The sequence below is a fragment of the Ambystoma mexicanum genome, chromosome 2q (assembly GCF_040938575.1).
Source record: "Ambystoma mexicanum isolate Mex_15411 chromosome 2q, UKY_AmexF1_1, whole genome shotgun sequence".
Lineage (NCBI taxonomy): Eukaryota > Metazoa > Chordata > Amphibia > Caudata > Ambystomatidae > Ambystoma > Ambystoma mexicanum.
The window spans coordinates 219,628,535-219,654,634 of NC_090924.1; the positions used below are offsets into that span (position 1 = coordinate 219,628,535).

Genomic DNA, 26,100 nt, shown 5'->3' on the forward strand with positions numbered 1-26,100 from the left:
TAACATAGATAGCAAGGGACTAGTGCTCACATGTCGAGATAGTATAGTTACAGTCGACTGGAGCAATAGTAGTAAATGCATTTAAAGCGGAGAAGCCTGACAGGCATTAGGTAGCAAATTCGGTCATAGTCTAGGCTAAGGAGTTGATTGCAGCAAGTTAGGAGTCACAATCCCCGTCAAAGTCTGAAATTTGGCAAAAAACCCCACAATTTTCAACCTACAGATTCCCGTGAAGATACCCGTGGGAATCCACAGAGGTCTGACTTGACGCGAATCGGCCCAGAATGTATTACCCACAATCCCCAGCAAAGTCTGAAATTTGGCGAAAAAAACAAACATTTTCAGACATTTCACTCTGGCCACCCAACAAAACGTGCCTCCAACACCATATGTCCTACCTTCCCGCATTCCCACAGGTGTCCCCATGAAAACGGTACCTCACATGTGTGGATGCACCTACCTGGGCGCAAAAGGGAACAGACAAACATTTTTATTTAGTTCTTTTTTTTTGCCCCTTCCCTAGGGGCAGATGGGTACATGCGTGTGCCCATCTGCCCATGGGGGGGCAAAATGTACTGCCCCAGACTTTGGGGGGGGGGTCCTGCACCAATATTTCTGATGGCCTCTCCCCCCACCCCAAATGGATGGGGGCATCTCATGTACCCCTTCTTAGGTGCAGTTGCCCCCGTCCACTTAGAGTGGGGGAGAGGGCCACCCCCCTTTCATTAGGCCAAAAATTCCTGGTGGCCTAGTGGGCCCCACCCCCACCCAAAACGTCTGGTTTTTATTTATTTATTTTTTTGTTTGCCCACTTCCCTGACGGGTAGATGATCACCCATCTGCCCCCAGGGTATTGCCCCATGCTTTAGGGGTTGGTGGGGGGGGGGAGAGGGCTGCTTAAATAGTAAGCAGCCCCTCCCACCACTTCAGAAACAGATCCCTGGTGGTCTAGATGGCATTGCTGGGCGTGGATCAGCCTCCGAAAGGGAAAGCATAAGCCCGGGAGCTGCAGCTGGCGTACGTAGCAGCAGATGTGAATGGTTCACGGGGGCCTCCTGCTTTGATAACGCAGGCAGAGAGACAAGCTGGCTACTGTGGTACTATCCTTGACTCCAGAGAACAGAGAAGCCAACGGATTCAGCACAGCTGGTGAGTCGGAGGAAGTTGATAGCAAACCAAACTGTGTTGAGCCAAAGGTTGCAAGTGGCAACATTTTGAACGCATAGAATCCAAAAGACGAAGGAACTTGTGTATTTGTTTGAACTTTAAAGAAAGCCCAGCTGAGGTCTCAGTGCAAAGGGGTCCGCCACCACGTGGGCACTCATTCGAAAGACTCTGACCGGGACCTGTTTAAGAAACTACAAGAACCAGAAAGCCCTAGGAAAGGGTGGCGTGAGGCGTCACAGCGGTCCTATCAGGGTTTACATCAAATCCCTTACACAAGCGAAAGTTTCTGACCCGTTGCCAGAGGAAAGCTAGGAGAAGGGACCACTGCTTTCCAATAAGATTGTGAACTGTGGAATAAGGCAAGTGTGAACCTGACAGAGGGATGCCGAAAGAAAGCTAGGAAAAGTAAAACCCCTGATTTCTGATGTAAAGAAGCAATACATAAACTGTGTAGGAGGATCCGAGCCCGACAGAGGGAGATCCTAGGGGAAAAAGGCAAGAAGGATCCGAGCCCGACAGAGGGAGATCCTAGGGGTGAGAAGCAATCGCCCAAGGTGCAAGACCACTGAGAGAACCTTTGTTTATTTGTTATTTTACATCAAGAGTAATACACCCGTGAACATTGTGTCGACAAGAGTAAACCCGGTCGAGGGTTGTCCGCAGTGGGGAATTGTTTATAAAGACATTTAAATGATACAAGCAATATTTGAAAGGCTGTGGTGAACCCAACGGACGGTGGCCGAATTTGCAAGAGGGATCTGAGCCCGGCAGAGGGAGATCCAAGGGGCGAAGAGCAATTGCCCAAGGTACAAGAGTACCGAAGGAACCTTTTGTTTGTTTGTTTGTATTTGTGAAGCAGCAGGCCCTGTAAGGCAAGAGACTTTATCAGGAAAAGACTTGGCCTCTGAAGGTTTTGATATCGTTGAACCAGAACAGCCAACCTCGTGCTGACGAGGCCCAGGAGTGTGCTATGCTCAGAAGTCCCGCCTTGTCCCATGCTTAAAACGTGGGGAAGGGAGACCCAGCCATGCCATCCTGACTTATCATTTTGTGAACACTTCTTTCTTTTCTGGTGAACATTATCCCACACTCTTTTTGTAATTTAGTAGTAAGGCCCTTTTTATTTGACAAGACACCACTAGGACTGCCTTATTATTTAATTTTGCTTGCTCCCATCTTAGATTTAGGTTTAGGTTAGGCGTTTTTCTCACCCATTATAAAGTTCAATAAACACCCTTGAACTGTGATCACTTGTGTCTGTCTTTACTGTTGCCACCATGGGTTCCTTACACCATTTTTCTGACGGCAATTACATCAGCCCGCAGAGTCAGTGAACTTCAGGCTCTTTCTGCTAAACCACCCTTTACTACCTTTTTTAAGGATAAGGTAGTTTTGAGGGTACGTTCTTCCTTCTTACCAAATGCATAATGAGTTCCACTTAGCTTAAGAAATAGTGTTGCCTTCTTTTTATCCACCTCCTCATCCCTCTAAAGAGGAGGAAAGATTACATTGCTTAGACCCTAGGAGTACATTTAGTTTCTATATTTCCAGAATGGCCCAAATCAGACAAGATGACCAGCTCTTTGTGGGCTATACAGGTCACGAATTGGGACAACCTGTCACTGAACAAACTGTCTCTCGCTCAATAATTCTGTGCATTTTGGAATGCAATACATTGGCTGGCAAAGATCCACAAATGGTTTAAGAGTGCATTCCATCCGAGGAGTGGCTTCTTTTTCGGCTCTTCAAAGACAGGTGCCTGTACAAGACATCTGTAGTGCAGCAACTTGGTCCTCTTTGCACACTTTCAGCAAATACTATTGTTTGGACTCTGTCAGGTCAGCAGGCAAGATTTGGCAAGGCTGTACTTCACAGCATTAATCAAGAATAAATTATCTGTTCTCACTTCCTTCTTTTTTATTATTATTTCTTTATTAATTTATTATTATTTCTTTATTAAAGTTTTTAACATGAAGAAAATAGAAACAACATTTTTTACCAGTAAACAACATAATTTAAACAACATAACATCATTAATTTTGCACGGTTTTTACAAATAGTGCATTAGGTGGGAAAATAAAAGATAGAATCAAAAAAAGGGAAGAGAAAAGAAAGAGCAGAAAGGTAGAGAAAAAGAAATTAAATAAATCAACAAAAGGGAATTCTTCAGATACACAAGTCATTAAAGATATTCCATATAGCAGAGTATTTGTCTGCTTTTTTTAAACATTTGGTAAGTCACCTTTTCTCTACTTGATAGAATGGTTAAATCCTGTAGACAGCCATCTATGGAAGGCCTAGCATCACTCTTCCAGCATTTTAGGATATGTTTCTTAGCTACTAACAGTGCTCTATAAGCCCAAAAGAGATGGCCAACAGACAGCCGAATACCTACCGGAAACAAACGCAGCACACACAGCAGTGGGGTGTGAGTGAGCGAAAAAATCTAGGACAAGTTCCATACGCTGCAGGACATCATCCCAAAAACGAGTCAGTTTCTGCCTACTTCTACATACTGCTTTGGGAGTGTATCAAAGATGAGGAATACGTGGGAGGACGCAATCCATTCAAAGAACAAATTAACTACCCGTGGTAATGTTCTTTCGACTGGATGTTCCTCCCACGTATTCCTCATCGCCCTCCCATCTTTCCCCTCTATCTTGCTGAGAATTTCTGTATTTTACACCTTCCTCTCTTTCAATGTCTGGGTCATCCCTTAAGACGGCTGAGCATAGGGAGGAAAAAACTAGAACTGAGACAACGGACGCTGCGTGAGCTACTTATACCAGCATCGACGTCACGGCTGAGGACAGGACAGAGGCCATTGAGCACCATGACTCGACGACACTCGATACTTTGGGGGGAAAGTTTTCGAAGTTGCAAGCAAACTTACATTATATCAAAGTCTAGCATTTGTATCCTACTAAAAATAAAAATAACATTTCACAAAGGAACACACACGCACATCCACAAATGTCCCGTCTATATATAGAGGTGAGGAATACATTGGAGGAACATCCAGTCAAACGAACATTACCAGGGGTAAGTAATGTCTATCTCTTTATCTATCTATCTATCTATCTATCTATCTATCTATCTATCTATCTATCTATCTATCTATCTATCTATAAAGTGGAAAATATGTTTGTTTGTTTCTTCCGCATGCAATTCCACACCGTTCCATCAATCTGCACCACATTTTGCACAGTTACCTGTTAGGAACCTCAGGACATCACTAGCTACATTACATGTGGACACCCCACCCCATTCCCTGGATTTCAGCCCGTGCACACATGAGATGGTTGCCTGGAAGTAGCGAAACAACAAGGTGGCCATAGAAGGACCAGACAGAGCTCATTGCAGGCATCTGGATGTGAGAAACAAAACTCAAAGGTTGCCAAACTATGTTTCAAGACCGTAGGATGCACCATTTCCTTGATATCTGCACTGCAACGCACAGCACCACGCCAGGGTGAGGCGACATGTGGGAAGAGCGCACAGAAGGTCCCATTATTCTGCAGCACGCCAAGTCTCACCTCCCCTCCACGTCTGCTCCGGGCTGTGTAAGCCATCCACACACCCATTCTTTGTGCAGTTATCTTGAGAGTGTAAAGCACAACAAACGATAAGCGACCCGGAACAGGGACCTACAGGGCCATTGATTTTCATAAGTACTCACAACAGAGACCTATAGGATCACTGATTGTCAACAAGTGTTGAGAGTGTTATCATGTCTGTCTACAGAACTCTTGCAAAGTATGGGTACCACCTGGTGTACCTGCAATCGGTGCGTGCTAATGGCAACCGCGAAGGAGAACTGCTGCTGCCGAGAAAACTCTGGATGCTTGTCCTACATATCGCAAGGCGATCCACAGCCGCAATGCGTTACCGAGCTGCCAGACTTCACGGCAGCCTGCCTCACACGATCGGTGTTGAGGATTTTGATGGTGCTTATGCACGAACTTCGCGCAACAGTTCGCCCTCGTGATCCAAGTAACGAATAAGTATAGTCTGGTTGTGATGTCAGTTAGGCCACTACTATTTCATGGTTGTCCCCTATATTCTCGTAACTTCAATATATCATTGTCATATCAGTTTATTCTTGCAATTCTCTAGTAATAGTCGCATAAAAGTCATTCAATATTGTGCAGTGTCTAGTTAGCATTTGTCGTGGCAAAAATGCCATTGCATACAAGAATTGTCACTGACAACTAAGGTTTAATACACTTATTTTGGTCATTTAAAAACAGTTTTTATCTTTCTCTTTCACAGGTGGTACCGGCTTGTGGCCTATCGTTCGTACACATGGTGGCTTCATGGGAGGCTTGGACAACGCGTTCGACGAGTAATACCCGCCTGTGTCGTTGGTGCCATTAGACAAACTTTCCCCAGTGACAGCGGTCAGTACAGGGGATTTTCCCTCGCTGAGCTGCAACCAGACCTTTACAATGTGTAGTATCTTTGTGCCATCAAAATAAGAAACCAAATAAAACACAACATATTTTTTATCAATGGTTGTTTCAGTTTTTAAGTGAATCAAGTGTGTTTCCATTCAGCAGTGTTCCGGTGCCTTGTCTGCATGCCTCCCAGTCCATCCATCCCACCCCCTACTATCAAAGGCAGTTAGCACCAGTGGATGTGCGCTGCCATGGGGTGCTGTCAGGGGCGCGAACGGCGAAGGTGCCAAACAACATGTACACTTCAAAAGCTATCTTACGCCCAGGGGTCATTGTTCACATGGCCTCCTCAGACCCCGTGTCTCCTGGCAGGCTCCCCTGAAGCAGATCGTGCCCCTGCAATCCACATAAGTGTGTTTCCATTCAGCAGTATTCCGGTGCCTTGTCTGCACGCCTCCCGGCCCATCCATCCCACCCCCCACTATCAAAGGCAGTTTGCGCCAGTGGATGTGCGCTGCCATGGGGTGCTGTCAGGGGCGTGAACGGCCAAGGTGCCAAACAACATGTACACTTCAAAAGCTATTTTACGCCCATGGGTCATTGTTCACATGGCCTCCTCAGACCCTGTGTCTCCAAGCAGGCTCCCCTTGAAGCAGGCCGCTCCCCTGCAATACACATAATACCACGACGTATACACGTCATTCATTCACAAACACACCCCTTTTTGTTATTCTTTATAAACCACTTGATATTTACCATGAGAACATCTTTGAGCACTGCAAGTCAACTCGTGAACGTGCTACTCTGTGACCGCTTCGAGTGAACTCGTCAGTGTGCTACCTGTGAACATCTCCCTGTTCTCCTGCCACTTATTACTCTGCTTGCTGAATCCAACTGTTTGTTGGTCAAGGTAAGAGCATGTATCCTAATCATATCTCCTTCATTTGTAAATTTATTTCTATTTCGAAGTAACATACTCAGTAGTGCTATGTTAATTTGTATCATTGCTATTGACTTCAGTTTCTTTTGTTATGTTATCGATATATCAATTTTTAACAGTGTCAATTGGCATCGTATTGCATCCTTCGCGGACCATATCTATAATATAAGCATGTTTCCTTTTCGTGCACGTTAGAACATTGAAGGGACGAGTAACATGTTCTGATTTTCAACACATCAATGAATCGTTTGTGAAATTTATCCCATAATACAGCCGCACACGCTGCACTGGTTTTGCTGTGGTGCCCAAAAGAAAGCGTGCAATGAACAATGTATGGTCCAATTCATTCTTTCTCACATGTTTATGCAAAATAATTTTCTAATAATGTTGACCTTTATTTTGCAGAATTTACAACAATGCCTGCATGTTCTATTTTCAGTTGCCCTTCGAAGACCCATGACAAATCCGAAGGCATTACAATGCATGTATTCCCTAAAACTGTTGATCGAATAAGAGAATGGGTCAGACATTGCGGATATCCACCAGAAGAGCTTGAAAGTAGAGTTAAACAAGTCTTGGAGGACAAGAGGGGTCATTGATACCGCATCTGCAGCCTGCACTTCAACCCGGATATCTATGACACATCCTTGTACACAAAGAGGAATCAACTTAGAACAACTCGAAAATTGCTCCCAAACGCTATTCTGACTTTAATCGTGAAAATGCCGCCACAGGTGAGTCACGCTTCCTGATTTACCTTTACAGCTGTATTTTCGTTGTAATTGTCACTTATGATACTTTCGATATTTATGTGATCGAATAGCTGTTTAAATAATGACTATTTTGCTAAACATCAGTCCTTGTGTTTTAGAACCCACATAGAAAAATGATTTATGGGGACAGATAACTATGCTATATTATGCATTTACATACGCATAATTTTCTCGTATTCAGTCTCCTTACATGCCACTTTTTAATGTTGGAATTTCTAAATCGAATAATACTTTCCCTTTACAACTCCATGACTATCCACTGAATATGAAGCAACAAGATTCAACATCCAAGTCTTGCCTGGAGTCATCAACCACTTCGAGCACGAATCAGGTAATCTTACCTAGCTATTCTGTTCCAGACTGGTTTTATGCACGGAATTCTAGATAATGTGATCATATTTTCGCAATGTATCATTGCTTTACACAATGTTTATCGTGGTTTGATATTGATATGTACCTTTGTCGCCTTTCCAAATTGTGTGCCCAGTTTCCAATATTTTCATCCTTACCAATGCAAGTACTGTGTTTCAGGGAGATGCTGAAGCGTTCACTACAATTACAACATCCCTCGTAGTAGAGCCGGTGCCAGAGGTATGTGTCTTCACAGTTCAATTGGACGAGATAATCTGATCATATTTACATATTGTTTCATTGTTTTACACAATGTTTCATTCCTACTTTACTATTGATATGTACCTTTGTGGTCTTTCCAAATTGTGTGTCCAGTTTCCAATATTTTCGTCCTTACTAATGCAAGTACTGTGTTTCAGGGAGGTGCTGAAGCATCTACTACAATTACAACATTCCTCTTAGTAGATCCGGTGCCAGTGGTATGGGTCTTCACCGTTCAATTGGACGAGAAAATCTAATCATATTTACATATTGTGTAATTGTTTTACACAATGTTTCATTCCTACTTTACTATTGATATGTAGCTTTGTCGTCTTTCCAAATTGTGTGTCCAGTTTCCAATATTTTCGTCCTTACTAATGCAAGCACTGTGTTTCAGGGAGATGCTGCAGCGTCCTCAACAATTACATTATCCCTTGTAGTTGTTCCGGAACCAGACCTTGCAGTTGATCCGGAGCCAGAGGTATGCGTACTGACAGTACCATCTAATGAAAGAAAGTCGGTCTAATTATATGTGTAATGCAAATGACTTATTTTAAATGGATACTATTTTTTGTAGGGATGTATACAAAATCTGTATATTGAACCGGAGACACGTGGATCTGAGTCGGTGCGTCAGCTTGCTGATGTTGATGTTAGAGTAAAGAAGGTTTCAAAGAAAAGAAATAAAAATAAGGTAGGTTATAAACACTTTATATTGTTGGCAATTGTTTTGTGCTGAGGCCTTCATTATATGCTTTTTTTTTTAATGTAAATTGTACAACACTGTATGTTGGATTTACACTGAACATCCCTTTTCCTATCTGTCCTGTAGTTGCACGATGGAGTACGGACTATGCAGACACACAACTATACAAATGACAGATGCTGCTTGCCAAACTGTTTTCACCATGGAGGAACTATTAATTGAGGTGCGGCGTGTTCACACTCGAGATGCCTATGTCCAATGGCCAGAAAATGAATTTAATATTACCGGCGAATCAAGACAAGTGTTTTTGCACCATTGCTACAATGCGCCTGCTCCGCCAGATGAATACGAAAGTGAATTTATAGAAAATAGTTTTACATTACTCGATGAGCACTTGACACAATCGACACCCGCCAAAAAAATGCCCCCCAAAAAATAGTCCACATTGATGTTTTCTCCTATTCAATGGTGAAGTAACAGATGTTGAAATGACAGAGACTGAAGCATCAACACTATTGACCGACGAAACAGACAAAGATATCGACTACAGTATGTCCAGTTTGGCTGATATGTCCACAATGGTTCAGTCCGAAACAACAGTGTTGCCGGATGACAGTCTAATAAAAAGAGGCCAAATACATAGTATTCGACAGCAGCTTGATGGAGATTATAAAGATGCTGAAATGCGTGCATTCAGTGGGAGGGGAAGTATGTGGGAAGCCATTGGTCAGTGTGACTCGTCTAACACAAGGCAGTAACCTCAAAATACATGCCACCTGTGAAAAGTCACATAAAACATTTTCATGGTCCGCTCAACCGATGCTGGGGAAACTGCCAGCTGGCAATCTACTGTGTGCAGCAGCTTTACTTTTCAGTGGCTCTAGTTTCACGAAGTTATCCAGTTTCTTTCAGTTTGTGGGAATCCATTTCATTTCTTAAACGCAATACTACAAATACCAACGTGATTATCTATTCCCTGCCATTAGTGAAGCTTGGACAATTGAACAATTGGCTATTCAAAGTACATTCCCCGACAAATGGTTCAGGCTAGCCGGCGATGGACAGTGTAACAGCCCCTGTGTTTTTGCTAAGTACTGCACCTACCGTTTTCAGGACATGGAAAGTAAGAACATTGTGAGTTTGGTGGTCGTGCAGGTGTCCCAATGTAAATCCTCAGTGGCCATGGAGAAACTTGGTTTTATAAAATCACTGGAAGATCTACAATCGAGGGGAATGCAAATCGACCTCATAGCCACAGACAGACACGTTTCAATAGCCAAGACAATGAGAGAGCAGTATCCAAATATTAAACATCAATTTGATGTATGGCATGTTGCCAAATCAATAAATAAAAAAATCTCTGCGGCAGGGAAAAAAAAAGGTTTTGAAAGTATTTCACAATGGTCCCAGTCTTTCAGCAACCATCTTTGGTGGAGCTCCAAAACATGTGATGGGTCTGTGGAAATTCTGCTGGATAAATGGCGCTCACTAATGCACCACTGTTCCAACGTTCACCAATGGAAAGAAAACCAACATTTCCACCAATGTGAACATGGCCCTTTGTCCCCAGAGCAGGCACGGAAGAAGTGGTTGATCCCATCTTCACCTCCAGACAAAGCCCTTGAGAAGATTGTGTTTGATAAAACCCTATCAAGAGATCTGAAGGGACTCACAGAATTCTGTCACACAGGAGATTTGGAGGTGTTCCACAATATGTGCCTAAAGTACAGGCCAAAGAGATTGCATTTCGGCATCCAAGGGATGAAAGCTAGGACTTTACTAGCGGTATTAGCGCATAACGAGAATGTAGGCCGGGAACAATCTAGGACTGCAGGAAATTTAGGGATGCTTCGCTACAATATGGCCTTTACAAAAAGAAGCAAAAAATGGGTGGTCAAGCCAGTATATGATAAAATGGAATTTGATTTTGTGAAGGATCTTATTATTAATGTCGTAGAGATGCATACTCATGGAATTGCGCACAAATATGTTCAGAGCACACATACATTGCCACAAAACATTGCCAACGTGCCTTGTCCACCCAAAGCAGAGCTCGCTCAATCGTTCATATCCCGGTACAAATGATTACCATCTGTTTTTATTTTTGCCAAAAATGTTTTTATAAAGTGTCCAAATAAAGTATGCAATTTGTCTTTTGAAATCAATCCTCTTAGTCAGTTTCTTAAAAAAATAGTACAATTATTACAATTGCTTTCACATTTCACAGTTTAGTCGAGCTACTGTGGGACCTTCATTTTTCGTGTTAATGACCAATGGATAACAGTGTGTAAGAATATTTGGGTTTTGGCAGTTGCCTTGCCATAAAGTTCCGCAAAAAGCTGAATATCTGCTCGTCCTACAAAAGGGATTAGACCTAGGCCACAAAACATTCTAGGCACGCAAGAAGTACTGACTGTGAAAACATGCCATGGGGTAGGAGGCCATGAGATAAGCAGAGGTGGGCCTATTACTAGACACATTTTGACTGATTTTATGTGTTACATCGACTATAATTTGGGAATAGGGGGCATTCTGTCATTGGCAAGTTTCCCCTACAGCTCAGCAGCGCCACGAACCACGAGCAGTGATAGCCCCCAATTTCCTGTGCCCATGCTTCAAAATTCATGTTCTCATGGATGGATTGGCACGGGATGTTGCAAAGGAAGAATGTATGTTAATTTTGAGTGAAGGTCACCAGCTTTGAATTTTTGCTTGGGAGCTGGGAGGCCCACACGTCCCGCGCACAGTATAAAGTTCTATTGTTTTTTGACCTTGAGAGGCAGGGACCATTCCGAAAGGGATTGAATTGAAGTGGGTGGGGGGGGGAGTGTAATAACGTATGACATGATAAGGTTGCCCATTCCGAAACTGGACCTAGTTACATATAAGTTCAGTTTATGAAAAATAAAAATCGTTTCTCTTTAGGCGATTTCATACCAGAACTAGTCAAAATATGAATAGCTGACCGTTATTGCTGGGTCACATTGTACTTGTTCGTTCTGTGTGGCATATTGCAATGAAGTGCTAGTACAACCTTTGTGTGCTGGGCTATCTACCGGGCACATGGGCAGGCCAGCATCGAGGCTCATGTAGACCACCACTCGTTTCTCCCTGGTTCTACGCTAATAAATCATTACATTGTTTGGGCACCTCGAATTCTTGCCCCAGTTTACGCATTACGTTTAGAGCTCAACATACTCCATTGCACTATCCTCGGAAGCAAATAGCGGAGTACTTTGATATTCCACGTTGTATTCTCTCGGTTCACATTGTGTCACCTCTGCGCTAATAAAGAAAATGATTAATTATAATAAAGATTGGCTACTGAGACACATTTCTATTTTTATCTTTTGCAAACAGGTACATCGTGCCATTCTGCTATTATCATCTATTCCAGACCCCGACCGATGGATTCTTCAACCGCCAGCTGCAGCTACATGTCAATCACTGGATCTACTTAACCGTCTTTTGGGACGACAGACAAGGTCCAATATGCCTGTATGCGGTACCAGCAATTAGGAGCAACATAACCTTTACGGCGGTCTAGTGCCAAGTTCATGCACCAGCTTTGCAATTCACTGTGCAACCAAAGTGCTTCATTTAGACAAAACAAACACCCTGTGTACCCAAAAGGAACAGCACGTGACTCACGATAAACATTTTCGGATTTGCGGAACGAGAGCAAAGAAAAAAAGTTCAATTTTGATTGATTATGTCAGACGCCGAATGTTATTGAAACATGTAATGTGAAATAAATGTACTTTACCAATTGTACAGTCTTGTTGTTTCCTTTTAAAGTACAGTTTCATATTCCTAATTGTGACGCGCTGTGCTGTGAGACGATGTGTGTTGTTTTCCGGGTTCCGCGTCTAGTCGCGTAGGTGACGACTAGGCGCGTTTGACTACGCTGCCCAGTTACGTCACGGAGAGAGGCGGAGAATATCAATCATTTGGTGATGTCAGTCTCAGGGGCGGGGGATATGATTTACTGCCGCAAACGCAGGTCACCCAGGGCGATGCGGCAAGTGATAAGATTATCACAAGATGGCCGCACCCTGCTGCCTGATTTTGCTTGAATTCAAGAGACTAAAACTCGGGTAAGGTGCATAGGAAATGTTTGTACGATCGATCGAATTATGGTTGAAAACACATGGCCGAACCTTAGGGACAATAATATTTTCTGACCGAACCATTCCTTTAATATCCCCATGCCAAACACTGACAAAGAACTGGGTGTACAACGCGTTTCGCAGCTTATACGTCAATTGATCACATACAATGACATCGAACCGCTACCCGAAATTTATACCGATTCTATGGTTCTGTCATGCCAAATAATAGCCCATCTTTTATTTTTACATTCCCTGTGTGTTCAAGGTCCTGCATGAAAACAAGTCATCCATTTTAACACATGTTCTCTATATACATTTGCTTTGGGGACAGAGCATCTTCAATAATGCGCCAACTGCCCATGGCTTGTCAAAGGACTAATAAAGACATAATATGAAAACCTAAAATAACCAACGTAGTGTATGTACAATGAAATAGCTGCCATGATATAAAGTGCATAATGCTAAGCCGTTTTCCATCTTTTGTTTTCACATCCCATCTGTATCCAGAAGTCCTGTATGATATCTAACAATATCACCAATGTGACACATGTTTTCAACATACTATTATTTTAAAGGCAACATATCCTAAATAAAGTGCCAAGTGATTATAGCTGTTCCCCAATGATAACCGTCACAATGTGAACATTAAAATTGCTGCTAAAATGTAAAGTGCATAGTGCTGTAAACTGGGGAATATGTAATACCCTAATGTCCCTCAAGTTATTTCTTTGAACTACTGGAATGTCATGCAGGTTAAAGTGCAAATGCTACCAACTAAATTTTACAATACCTCGAGTAATGATTACCAAATACCGAAACCGTTAAAAACTCGGTATCAATGCGTATCAAAGTAAAGGGAGGGAAATCCCAGTATTCACATTGGTCCTTTTCGATAATTGCCCATAAAGGTACTTAAAAAGCAAACCAATAATACTAAAGTGCAAAATGCTATAATCTAGACATGCTTTGGTCAAAAGAAGTACATTATGATCATAGGAATGTTAATTGTTATAGACTGTAAAGTGCATACTGCTAAGAACTGGGCAGATTTTCAAACCCTTACAACACGAATTGAAACATGATATTGAGCAATTCACACATTTAAATGTATCTGGTGCTTAAACCTAATATTCATTGATGACTTAAATTAATGTCACCATTTATTAAGGAAACTAGCTAAAGATGTTAGCTGCACACGACTTTTGCTGCTATAATTATGCATGGCCATAGATTAGGAGGTATGACAAATCGATAGCCTTTATGTTTTGAAACATTAAATTGAGTTTTAGACTACATTGTGGTCCTGAAGCAAGCTGTGTAAAGAGAGTGATGAACCGCTAAAATCGGTCGACTTTGTTGATAGTGGTGGAAGGAAGGATTATCATTCAGTGAGAGGAAATCCCGGCCCACTTGGGAATAGATGTTGGTTTTTAGTTGTCCTAAGTATTTAGGTATTTTAGAGTCACAGATGATGGGAAGTAATAAAAGTCCTTCATTTCCCACCTGTGTCAAACTCTGCAGTTTCTGCAGTAGTTCTTTTAATGTTTCTACACAGTGAATGGGCTAAAGGTTGCATGCACACATGAAGCAATTATCAGTGGAGGTAAACGTTGACTCGGGATGCTCACTTTTCTTGCTCTAGCCCTTTCTTAGATAGGCGGCACACCACTGCTCCCTGGGGTTAATATGTATGGGCAGGGTGAACTAGCTTTTCTGGAGGGAAAGAGACAATTATAGGCAATGATTTTTTATTAGGGAATAAAGATGTCTCTCCCATTTGTTGTTGCACTGACTCCGAACAGGGTCATTAGGCTCTCAACAGCTCAGTGGATGTTCTTCAGGTTCCTGGCAGGCTCCCCTTCGTGTGAAAGTGAGCACAGCAGGGTTCCTGCGTTGCAGCAGAATCCTGAGGTGCTCAAGAAGATTACAACAGCCAGACTGGGTTTGTCCTTGCAGCAGATCAAAACCTGGTTCTATGGGCTGTAGGCAAATTGCAAGCCTGTACACTTTTTTAACCCAGGGATGGTGATGCAGCTCAAGCAGAATAAATGGCTTTGTATGCCCATCAGTCAAAGGGAGGGTGGTGCCTGGCTCCCCTGATCAGTCGAAGGTTGAGGTGAGAAATGCAGTGTGTTAGCTGACACAATGCTTGTTCCTGCAGCAGTCCTCTGGCATTCTTCAGTCATTGTCTACTTCGGATCGCCTCAGTTTCCAGTGGTCGACTTAATTCCTGGGTCCAGCTCCCCTTCTTATATCCAGAAATTAGGCTGAGAGTTTAGCCCAGCCCTCTAATAAGAGGCTTTGCAATATTCAAACGTGGAGGTAGTTGTCTAGTGGTAGACAGCCTGCTTTAAAGGATCTGCCCAGCAACAGCTATACCCTTGGACGAAATTGGACTACGGCCAGAAAGCCCCCTCAATCCTCATTTCCTGCCAACTGACACAGGGCCTCAGCACGAGTTGGACTGTAGCCCATAAATGCGGTGGTACCGCTGTTATCGCCACATTTAAGGGCTGGCCCGATCATGAGTTGGGCACTAAATGGGCTGTATTACCTCCCAATGAAATTCTGCCATAACTGCAGCCTCACTACCAAAATCTGAACCCGTTTTTCTTGTGAACCACCTTTTAATTGCATATTAAGGTTGGCTCATACACAAGCCTTTGGGTGCTTTAAGAGGACCACCTTTACACTTGCCTCTCGCAAAACACCCTTAAGGCTTAGTAATCAGCTGTTGGCTGTATAAAATATTACTCTGTCGTCCTGCTGTTCCTTGTCTGCAACTGGTTGGGAATGCTAGGAGGCTTCTTCAAAGGTTGCTCTCCCTTTTCATGTTTTTCGTGCTAAGCTCCCAGCCCCGGCGCCTCTCCGAGGGCCTACCCAGCCGTCGCAAATGCTGCCTTTTTCTGCCTATTGATTAGACGTAGGGAAGTCTTTTCTTGGCATTCCCACTTTTCTTTTGGGCGGTGCCCTCTTTCATTGCTGTCTCCCCTTACTCGAAGGGGTGTTATTTTGCATTTGCCATTGTTCTTCAGTAAACCCCTTGTTCCAGCAGTTGGCATGGGGGAATAGCTGGAGGAATGCATAATGAAAAATTGCTTTCCTGCTTTTCGGTTCTCTTGGTCCTTGCTCTTACCCGTTCCCTCTCCACCTCCCCAAAGCCCTCTCGGCAGTATCTCTTTGTAACCTTATGCCATGGCCAGGGCTCAAACAAAATGGTTGCCATAACCTCCTGACCAAGAGGGGCATGTCTTCTGAAGGAAATATTGACTGACTGGTGCTTATAACACGCATGAGGAGTGCCCCACGTAACTCTAATGGCTGTATGTCTTGAAAGACAACCAATGCTTCCTTAGCCATGGGTGACTGAGTGTGAAACCACTGTGAAACCTGAATACCGCTGTCTGTAAAAACTTTATAGACACAAGAAACAAGCCATCTGACCGTAGTGGCCTTGCTGCATTTTTTACTAGGGAACATTACACATTGGTGGTACATTTGTTCTGAAGGATTTTGTTCCTTCTATAATTAATTTTAAGCATCTGGGCACACTGGGATTGTGAAGTGTTTCTTCTGCCGAAAGTGTATAGTCTAGGATCTATACAAATAAGACTGTTTTTTTAATTGAAGTGAAATTCAGTCTGTACTTTTGGAATGGAAGAAGGAACATAAAAGGGAAAACGTTCCTTCAAAGATCCATCCTAGTAGTCGGATTTTTGAAGAGCCCAAGTACAAGACCTCGGCCATTTTCTCTCCTACTGCTTCAAGATAGATCCTTTCCTGGCAGCGCATATCATGGCAGTATTGTCCTCTAAAGCCTTGAAGTGCACATAGGCACATTTTTCAGGAAGCAGCCTCGTAGGGTCAGTGCTGGTAGGGAAGTGTGAATGACTGAACCAAGAGATTCTGGATCCGCAAAAGCATCAGACAATTGTTAGAAACAAATAGGTGTTCTGAGAGCCCTATCTGAGGAGGCCAGAAAAGAGCTATACAAAGTCCTCTGTGACTACGGTAATCACTTGAATTTCTGCAGGGTTCACTGGATCAGTGAAAATGGATGGAAACCCTACTCCAATTTTGGCCTCCAGAATGAAGGTTCCCCTAGTCCCTCTGGAATGATCTCCTCCATCCCTGCCACCACTTTCAACCACTCATAAGCCTGAGGCATACAGAGGGCACTGGGCATTGCACCTGGTGGCCAGGAGGTCTCTGTGGGGAGAAGCCCAACGATGACATTTCTGAAGCAGTTTTATTCTCCTGGTGTCCATTCATGTGGCACACATCGAAGCCTGCTTATTGAATCTGTCTCCATATTTTTCGTCACATTTAGTTGAGGCAGAACAGGAGAAATGTTGTTGTTTTGGCGGCTCATTTCCACAACTGCTTCTTAAGAAGACACATATAATGATAGTTTGTCTCCCCTTCCTGTCCAGACACAACATTGCTGTTCTGCTGTCCATAAGATTCTGAACACCCTGCTGACAGGAAAGGATGATTTGATAGCAACAATGATGGCTATGAATTCCATATTGTTGATATGGTACTGAAGCTCCTTGGAGGCTGGACAGCGGCTCGGTCAAATGCCTCAAGTTCTTCAAAGGCACTTGAAGAGGAGGTCCACACCCTTGGTGACGCTAATGGAACCAAGTGACACCATCCATGAGCAGAACTACTGCATTCACCTATTGAGACACCTCAACACCCCTTGAACCCCCCCTACAACGGGAAAACACCAAAGCTGAAGAATATGCCACAACTACACCTACTGCAGTGGGTGAGCGTAAACAAGATGCGGGGTGCCAACATTAAATGTATCCAAGATGTACTACCTGCAACTTGTTCCTAACGCGCCCATTGGACAACAGGATAGCAGGGACGAGGCGGCCAGACAGTCCATGTTGGAAGACACCAAACCTGATGTGACCAGTCATCACATGAGGACAGTGTCTGCTGCTACTGTGCCAGTGATTTGCGCTCTGTTAGTAACTCTTCCCGTTACAGCATCACATCACGCGCCTCCAGCATGGACTTGTTAGATCACCTGCGGCCAGGAATTGTATTTGATATACAGCAAGATCAAGAGATGTGTAAAGCACACATGCCAGCATTATCCATTCAATTCAGTAGATGCTAGTCTAGTCCTGGTTATAATTTTGCATTCTGGGACTTGTAGTCCTGGATTTTCCCATTATAAATCTGGGTTTACACATCCCAGAATTCAAAGTTACAACCAGGTGCGGTCTAGTGCCTCCCTAATGCAATGGATAATATTGGCATGTATGCTAAAGCCAGTGATTGGATTAGTGTTCTTTATATGATGGTCGAAATATAAATGAGTCCCATAGCACCACTCCCAGAACAGATACAAAAAAACCTTTTGATGATTGACTTGAAACACCACATTAAAAGATATTTTTTAATTACAAAGTATTAAAGTCATTGACTTCGCTCGATGCTTCTATTTCACAGGCACTTTTGAAAGCCCTAACAGTTCTGTATCAGATTTCAAAGCATTGCACTTGCAATATTAAATATTAAATTGGTTTCAATAAGAACGGTTTGCAGTGCATATGTGTCTACACCTTGTAATTAAAAACAAAATCCTTCGACTAATCTGGCCAGGATTTTAAGACGGGAGGGCGTTTTTCACTTTGGAAATGTACTTTATGAGAGCAAAAGGGCAGGTTGTGGGGGTTGTGGGGGTTGGGGGGTTGGGGGGTGGGTGTGCTCACCAAAGGAGGGCAGGGTCTGCGCTATGCTTGAGAGTGCCAGGCACATCACCGCCGATATTGACTCCATTCTACAGCCTGTTTTGAAACCATGACACTTTTCTGACCTTAGGAGCATGACGATTGGGGCTCAATATCAGCCAGATGAGGAAATGGAAACTTGAGGCATGTTTGAATTGTACAGGGCTGCTTTATGTTAGAGCCAATTATGTTATCTTTTTTAATCTTTCTTTTCTTCTCCATGAAAGAACTACCAACCTGGGAAACCGTATAACCCCAAAGTATTCTGGCCTGAAATGGGGCGCCTGCCTTCTGCCTGAATGCTCTTGGGCATGTGGTGCTATCATGCTGGTGTTATACGCTCCCAGTGCAGGCGGGAGGCGGCTGTGAAAGGTTCCCACCACTGTGGCCCTCCAGCACTAAAATAATGCGCTTGCTCAGATTCAACCGAACAGTTCACTTCCGATTCGATCACGTGGGGAATGTGTATTTGCTAAACCCTAAATGGTATTACCCGAATTGTTCGTTTACAATTGTTCGAATGAACAATTGACCGATTTTAAAGGGTCGCAATTGACCTTTTGACAATTGACCGAATATATATATATATATATATATATATATATATATATATCGGTTTGGTAATATACAAGGGGCTTTGGGGGGGTTTGCGTTGGGTGGGGGGTTGCAGGCGTTTCCCCCCCATATATGTTACAATTGACATTCACAATTCGGTCAATTGTAATTCGAGGAATTGGAACTCGAACAATTTGTATACAACCTGCTAAATATGGCACAGTATTTGTATTTCTCAAACATGTTTGCAGAAATGATGTAAAAGCGCACACAATTCTGCATATGAACCTGTCTGGCTTGCTTGAATTGCTGTGCAAAATATTAGTTTTGTCATCACAAATGCAGCCACAGCATACTGCAGATTTAATTGTAATAATGTATGTGAGGGCAGTGACATGGAAATTGTATAAATTAAAGCATATTGTATTTTTTTTTTATCAATGACGCATAATCGCTGTGGTATTAAAGTTTCGTGATACTTTATTTTCCCTCTTAAGAAGAAATTATGAAATCAATGACAGTGTCTCAAGAAGGTGGGGACAGTGGCTCAGCGTCCAACCTTGACTCTAACATCCCCTCTGTCCTTATGCTACTCAATCTCTCCTCTGCTTTCGACCCGGTCAATCATACCATCCTGCTCAATCGTCTCCGTGACAACATGGGTTTCACCGATCAGGCTCTGGCTTACCTCTTTCCACTCTGATCGACCCTCCCAGGTACAACTAGGGTATTTCCTATCTTCTGTCTCCCTCTCTACCTGTGGTGTCCCCCAGGGGTCTAACCTCTCACCCTGGCTTTTCAACCAATACCTGGCAACTCTCGCCTACTACATTTCCTTTTTCTGCTCAAATTTCCAGTGCTGTGCTGATGACACCCAACTTATTTTCAAGCTCCCTCCAGCCACCTCCTCTCCTTCCCTCATCTCTGACTACCTAATTGCCATTCGCAATTGGTGTGCCGCAATAATCTCTGTTTAAATGCCAACAAGACTGAGATCCTCCTCATTGGTACACCTTCACCATCCTTTCCCCTCACTCTGTGGCCGGCCTCTCTTGGCCCTCCTCCTGCTCCTACCTGCGAGGCTAAGAACCTCAGGGTCATCTTTGACTCTTCACTTTCCATCTCTGCACACATCTCTGATGTCTCTAAAAAGTCAAACTTCTAACTGCACTTCCTCAGAGGTACTCTGCCTTTCCTCTCGTTCCCTCAGAAGCTCACTGTCTCCCAAGCTCTGATTCTCTCTAGGTTGGACTACTGTAACAGCCTCTTTCTAAATCTACCTGCCTCCACTCTCCGCCGTTTGCAACTAATCCAGAACAGAACTGCGAGACTTGTCCTTGGCCTCAAGCCCTGCGATCGTATCTCTCCAGCTCTGAAATCCCTTCATTGGCTCCCAGTGGATGCAAGGATTAAATTTATAACCCTCTGCATTGTTCACAAGGCTTTCTGGGGCCTGGGCCCACAATACCTTCAACTATCCCTCTGTAAATACCTCCCAACCCAAGCCCTTCGCTCCTCTACTGCTAACCCCCTCAGGGTCAGTAGTTTTTCAGAGAAACAAGCTGGGGGTAGATCTCTATCTTCGGCCGGGGCCTCCTTCTGGAACAGCCTCCCTGCCACCTTGAAACTTGAGGAGAACCTTCTACGGATCCGGAAGCACCTCGTGACCTTCCTCTTCGCTTCTGCCTTTGCTCCTCTTCTCCCCTGCACACTTACTTTATCTCTTGGCACTGTGCACCTGGCCACCCTCTTTCCTTCGGCCCCAGGTACCTGCTCACCCTGCCACCCCAATGCCCTGCCTCCGGGCCACCCCTTGCACTGGGGCCTGTATCTGTACACATACAGTCCCCCACGCACGCTTTTTCTGCACTTATCAGATTCACCCTATCTGACTTACCTAGCACTTTGCCACTTTCCGGCTGCACTACTATTGTGTATCACATTTCTTTATTTATTTATATTTGACTTATTATTATTTATTTTGCTCTGTCCTATGTTCCGCACTATCCAATTCCCCCTGTCCCCTCCAGTACGTCCTCTGAACACTAGGTATGAGTGTTGGCAGCCTGTGTCCTGTCCCCTCCAGTACACCCCCTCCAATACATCCCCGGAACACTAGTTAAACTGAGTGTGGCCATCCTGTGTCCTGTCCCCTTTCCCCTTCCAGTACGTCCTCTGAACACTAGTTGAACTGAGTGTTGCCTGCCTGTGTCCTGTGCACCCCCAGTAAGTCCTCTGAACATTGTTTGTCAAATGTACCAAAACATGTGACGCAGTGTCACTGTTTGTGTAATTAGCAAGGGGTTGTTTGAAGTGAAAATGTTGTGCCTTCATTACATGCACAATTGAGTCATTTGCAGTGGCAGACCGTGAACTTTCAAGCAGGTGTAGTGTAAATACTTGCCCCGAAAATGTGTTAGTGAGTGAAGCAAGAACAATCCTGTTAGGCCTTCTAGGTATGCCTTTAGCCCCAAATGCAGAGATGTGTTGGAGGGGTGGCTATTTAGTAGTCTTCACATGTACCAGTGTATTTCTTTAAAGCAATGTGCCAAATCATTTTGAAACTGTTTTCGATTTATATTTACTAATTTACATTGATTATATATTAAGAAGTCCATTAGAAGCTCAGTCAGTGTGTTGACAATTTGTACGATCCTGACAAAAATACACATGTATGCAAGTCGTTTTTTTGCAAATTTAGTGTAGTAAGGGTCAAATTGCAATTCTGATGACCTAAAATGTGTGTTTGTTCAGGTCCTGTCCGGGAATATCTGGAAGCTTTTATCTTCCCAATCCTCCTTCCAGGATTGGAGGAAATGCTGAAAGAAGCAGACAAGCAGAAATGTTTTGAGGTCAGTAGGTCTGTCACAATTTGTTCGGTATATTCATCTTCTTAAGAATGTAAAAAAAAAAAAAACGAACACAACAAAGTCATGTGGAAACAATTAAGCTTTATTATGAAGCAGTATCTGGACGTCATGCAAGAACAATGCTAGGAGTCATTGATGGTCAACAGTGTTAAAAGTCAAAAAGTGCCACAGTGGTGTTCACTGTCATGACATGACTTAATCTGAACACTTGCCTCTGTCACCACATTGTTATATGAATATTGAACATTGGCAAATAACCTTTCCAGTTCGTTTCCCAGAGTCCACTTTTCACTGTATTTTAATTCCCTGGCTACTGTGTTCCTTCCCTGCATCAGCTTTTCCATCAGTCATTTCTTCACTCTATGATTGATTCCAGATGTCTCCTCACAAACCCCCGCTACCAATTCGGCCAAAAATGTGATCCTGGTACTGTAATTAGTGCTACACCCCATTAACTCATATTTGGCTATGTACTGAATTCTATTAATTCATTATCCTGGCCCTATGATCATCGTATTGGAAGTACGTATTGATAATAATGACCATTAGCCATCTCGACATCTGGTGATTCTGTCCTTTTTGAATCATGTAAGAAAAAACGGATTGGTTCTTTGGGTATTTTTGATACAGCTAGCTTTCTCAGGTATAGCGTACACCGATCTAGAAGATCCCATCAAATGTTCCTGGTATCTATATGTTCAACTGCGCTATCATTTAGTGGCACCAATTGTTAGGTTGTGTTTTGCCATTGGCGTGTATACCGCACATCACTGTCATTTGCATGGTGCCCAAGCGCTTTTGTGGATCTGAAATGGAAAGTGAAGGGATGGGGGTTTGGTTAGGGGAAGAGATGGAAGACAAGGAGTTGTGCTTAACTGTTGGTGCATGTAGTACAAGGAGTAAATTACATCTGTATGCATGTGTTTCCTAGGTGAACATTGATTGGTACACCAGAGGCCTTTAGTGAGCAGATGGAAGACCTCATGTGTTTAACTTGTCATGGTGCTTTGACCGGGTGCCTGAGGCTTGCAAGGTGATTTGAGAGATGTTGATTGTGAGTATTTTGGGCGGGGGGTTTGTCTAGCCATTTGTGTTAATGTGGTTGGTGAGCATTTGCTGCATGAGGGTGGTTGAGCATGAGGTTGTCCAGGATGGGTCCTTTATGTTGATTGCTTTATTTTTATATGTTACCATGTTGCTTATTGGTCTTGGGTACGTAGAAGTTGAGTGAGGGTCCCTTGCCTTTGTTTTGGTTTTGGCTGTTGCTGCAAGAATAGCGATTGATAGGCTTGATGGGCAGCGCCTATATGGCATGCTAGCACGAAGCATTTGGAGTAAATGCCATTTGAGTTTTTCTGCTGCTTTGTTCCTTGTTGCCTGATTCTTGTCTTCTTCCTGTTAGGATTTGCACTTTTTGAGTGGGTGAAAGGTTATTTGATGGTAGTGCTAGTTTGCCAGTCCTTTATGGCATGCTGGCACAAAGCGATTATGGTTGATTATCTAACATTTAGCGTTTTCTGTAGGTTTGTTTGTTCCTTTCCAGGTGTCTGATCCTTGTGTTCATTCTGGTGGGGTCTTTTCTTGTTGGGTGGGTCTCAGGTTGTCTGTTGGTGATGTTTTATGGTTGCATGCTGTAATTTAGTTTGTTTCTCTCTCCGCTATGTTTTACCCTCTGTCGTAGTGCATGAAAAAGCGACGTTTTAGCCAAATATTTGCTTGTAGCTAATTGCCACAGCAATCCTTCATCATATATATATATATATATATTCAGTAAAAAAACGTTGTTAAAGGGACGTTATGGTTAAGTTGCGCTACTAAAAACCTATGAAATTCAGTGAAAAAACTTTGTTAAGGGGTCATTATGGTTCCAAGTAAAACCGAAAAACCCCTGAAATTCGCCAGTGATGATAAGCTAAGCACCCATTATTCATGCAACCACCCTGCACTGCTAAAACTAACACCCAGGACATCAAAGATGACATCACAAATGTCATTGATGACATCACTGATGACATCACATGTCTAGCTCCCTCTTTTTTTGTTCACTGACATATCTAAGCCAGGTGGCTTTCTTCACTGTCAGTCAGGAATTTAAAATTTTTAAAAATAATAATATGATACATACACATAGTAGAAGAAGGAATTTTGAAACACAAGAATATTTTCTGTACATGACGTTAATTAGTTCGGGTATGAACACTTTCTGGTAATACTGCAGTTTTTTTTGCTTACTTTACGTTCCCTGTATATGCTTCTATTTGTATGCATTGTGGTCTATTTATGTTTCGTGTGTAATAGTACAATTATGCAGTAAGTGAAGCATTCGTAGATACTTGTTTCACAGTATGCAAAATTCTATAATAGAAGCATTTATCAATTTAGTATCCAACATGGGAAGATTTCGAATATTGCACCTCTATAGCGCATGCTGCAAACAATGCCTACGTTTCTTCATGAGTTCGTTCATGTACTGAAAGAACTCAGTAATGCAATGGCATTTTTTTGCAATGCATTGCTTAATGAACTATTTGGCATATGATAGTTCACCAATTATCTCTGATACTTTTCTGCCAATATTATAATGACAATCCCTTGTGGAGGCTCTGCATGAAAAGTTAATGCATATGTGATGTCATCTTTGATGTCCTGGGTGTTAGTCTTAGCAGTGCAGGGTGGTTGCACGGGTTATGGGTGCTTAGCTTACTATAACTGGCAAATTTCAGGGGTTTTTCGGTTTTACTTGGAACCATAACGTCCCTTTAACAAAGTTTTTTCACTGAATTTCATAGGTTTTTAGTAGCGCAACTTAAAGGCATGGTCTAGTAAAAAATGTTATTGTCCCTATGGGTCGGCCATGTTTTTTTAAGCCTAAGTGGCTCGACTTTAGAAAACTTTCCTATGGACCTTACCCGAGTTTTCGTCCATTAAACGCACGCGAAAACAAGCACCAGGTCGCCGCCATTTTCTGATAATCCTATCACTTGCCGCATCGCCCTGACTGACCTGCTTCTGCGGCACTAAATCAATTCCCCCGCCCCTGAGCCTGACATTATCCAAACATTCATATTCCCCGCCTCTCTCCGTGACGTTACTGTGCTGCGTAGGCAAAGGCGCCCAGTCGTCTTCTACGCGACTCCACACAGAACCCGGAAACCAACACAGACCATCTCACAACACAGCGCGCCACAATTCGGAATATGAAACTGTACTTTAAAATCAAACAGCAACACGATACATTTGGTAAAGTACATTTATTTTACATGAAATGTTTAGAGAACATTCAGCAATTGCCATATGAACTCCGAAAGCCGTTTATTTTCTTTGTTCTGTATCCGCCATGGTACACAGGGTGTTGCTTTTCGTTAAAAGAAGCACTTTGGAAGCACGGTGAACCGCAAGGCTGTTCCATCAACTAGGCACTAGTCCATCGTAAAGGTTGATATGTTGCTTCTAGCCACTAATACAGCGTAAGGGCATGAGGGCCCTTGGCGATCATCCCATAAAATTGTCAGTGTGCTCCAGTTGTTCACACGAAGCTGCAGGTGTCTACTGTAAAAGCCATCTGCTGGTGTCTCAAACCGATGGCAGTAGCAGAAGGAGAGCAAATACCTGTTATGAAAACAAAAAAATTATAATTAGTCTCGCCAGCCGATCTTCATTAATATTACTTATTTTATTTATTACAGCCGATCAGAAACTATTTGCTTGCAAGGATAGTTCAATGGAGTATGTTCGGCTCTAAAATCAATGCGAAAAGTAACTAAATAAATCGAGCCCAACACACAATGATAAACGACAGTTAGTCTACATGCGTGAGGAATGATATGATATATGATATGGCATTTGTAACGCGCCTATACTCAAGTGTTTCTAGCCGCGACGAGGCAGGTGGGGAACAAGGGCAGACAGACAACGATCCTACTAGGCCAGGTGTCTTTCTGATCGCACATGGGCAAGGGCTGTACATGGTTAGTTGAATACAAATTAAATAATAGGGCCAGCTGGTGGCAAGTGCAAGGTAAGTGCCGGGAGAAGGGGCTGAAGGATACATACAGTCCCGTAGTGCAGGTAGGCAGTGCAGGGAAAAGTGGCTGGGCCAAGGACCGAGATCGGTGAGACCAGTGGACCTGCATGTCCATGTGCCCACTACGAACACATTTTCCTTGCTTTTCCTAGCTCTTCATTCGTTCATTTATTCATGCATCCATTCATTAAATC

General features: G+C 43.2%; 1 protein-coding gene across 5 annotated transcripts in view; it reads left to right on the forward strand.

Moving 5' to 3' along the window:
* Nucleotides 1-26,100, forward strand: part of IQCK (IQ motif containing K) — a 1,231,453-nt gene that overhangs the window by 270,692 nt on the left and 934,661 nt on the right. For all 5 annotated transcript variants that reach the window (XM_069647159.1, XM_069647160.1, XM_069647161.1 and 2 more), the window contains one exon: nt 21,767-21,864. In XM_069647159.1, coding sequence (XP_069503260.1) covers nt 21,767-21,864 — 98 coding nt within the window. The remainder of the gene's footprint in view (nt 1-21,766; nt 21,865-26,100) is intronic.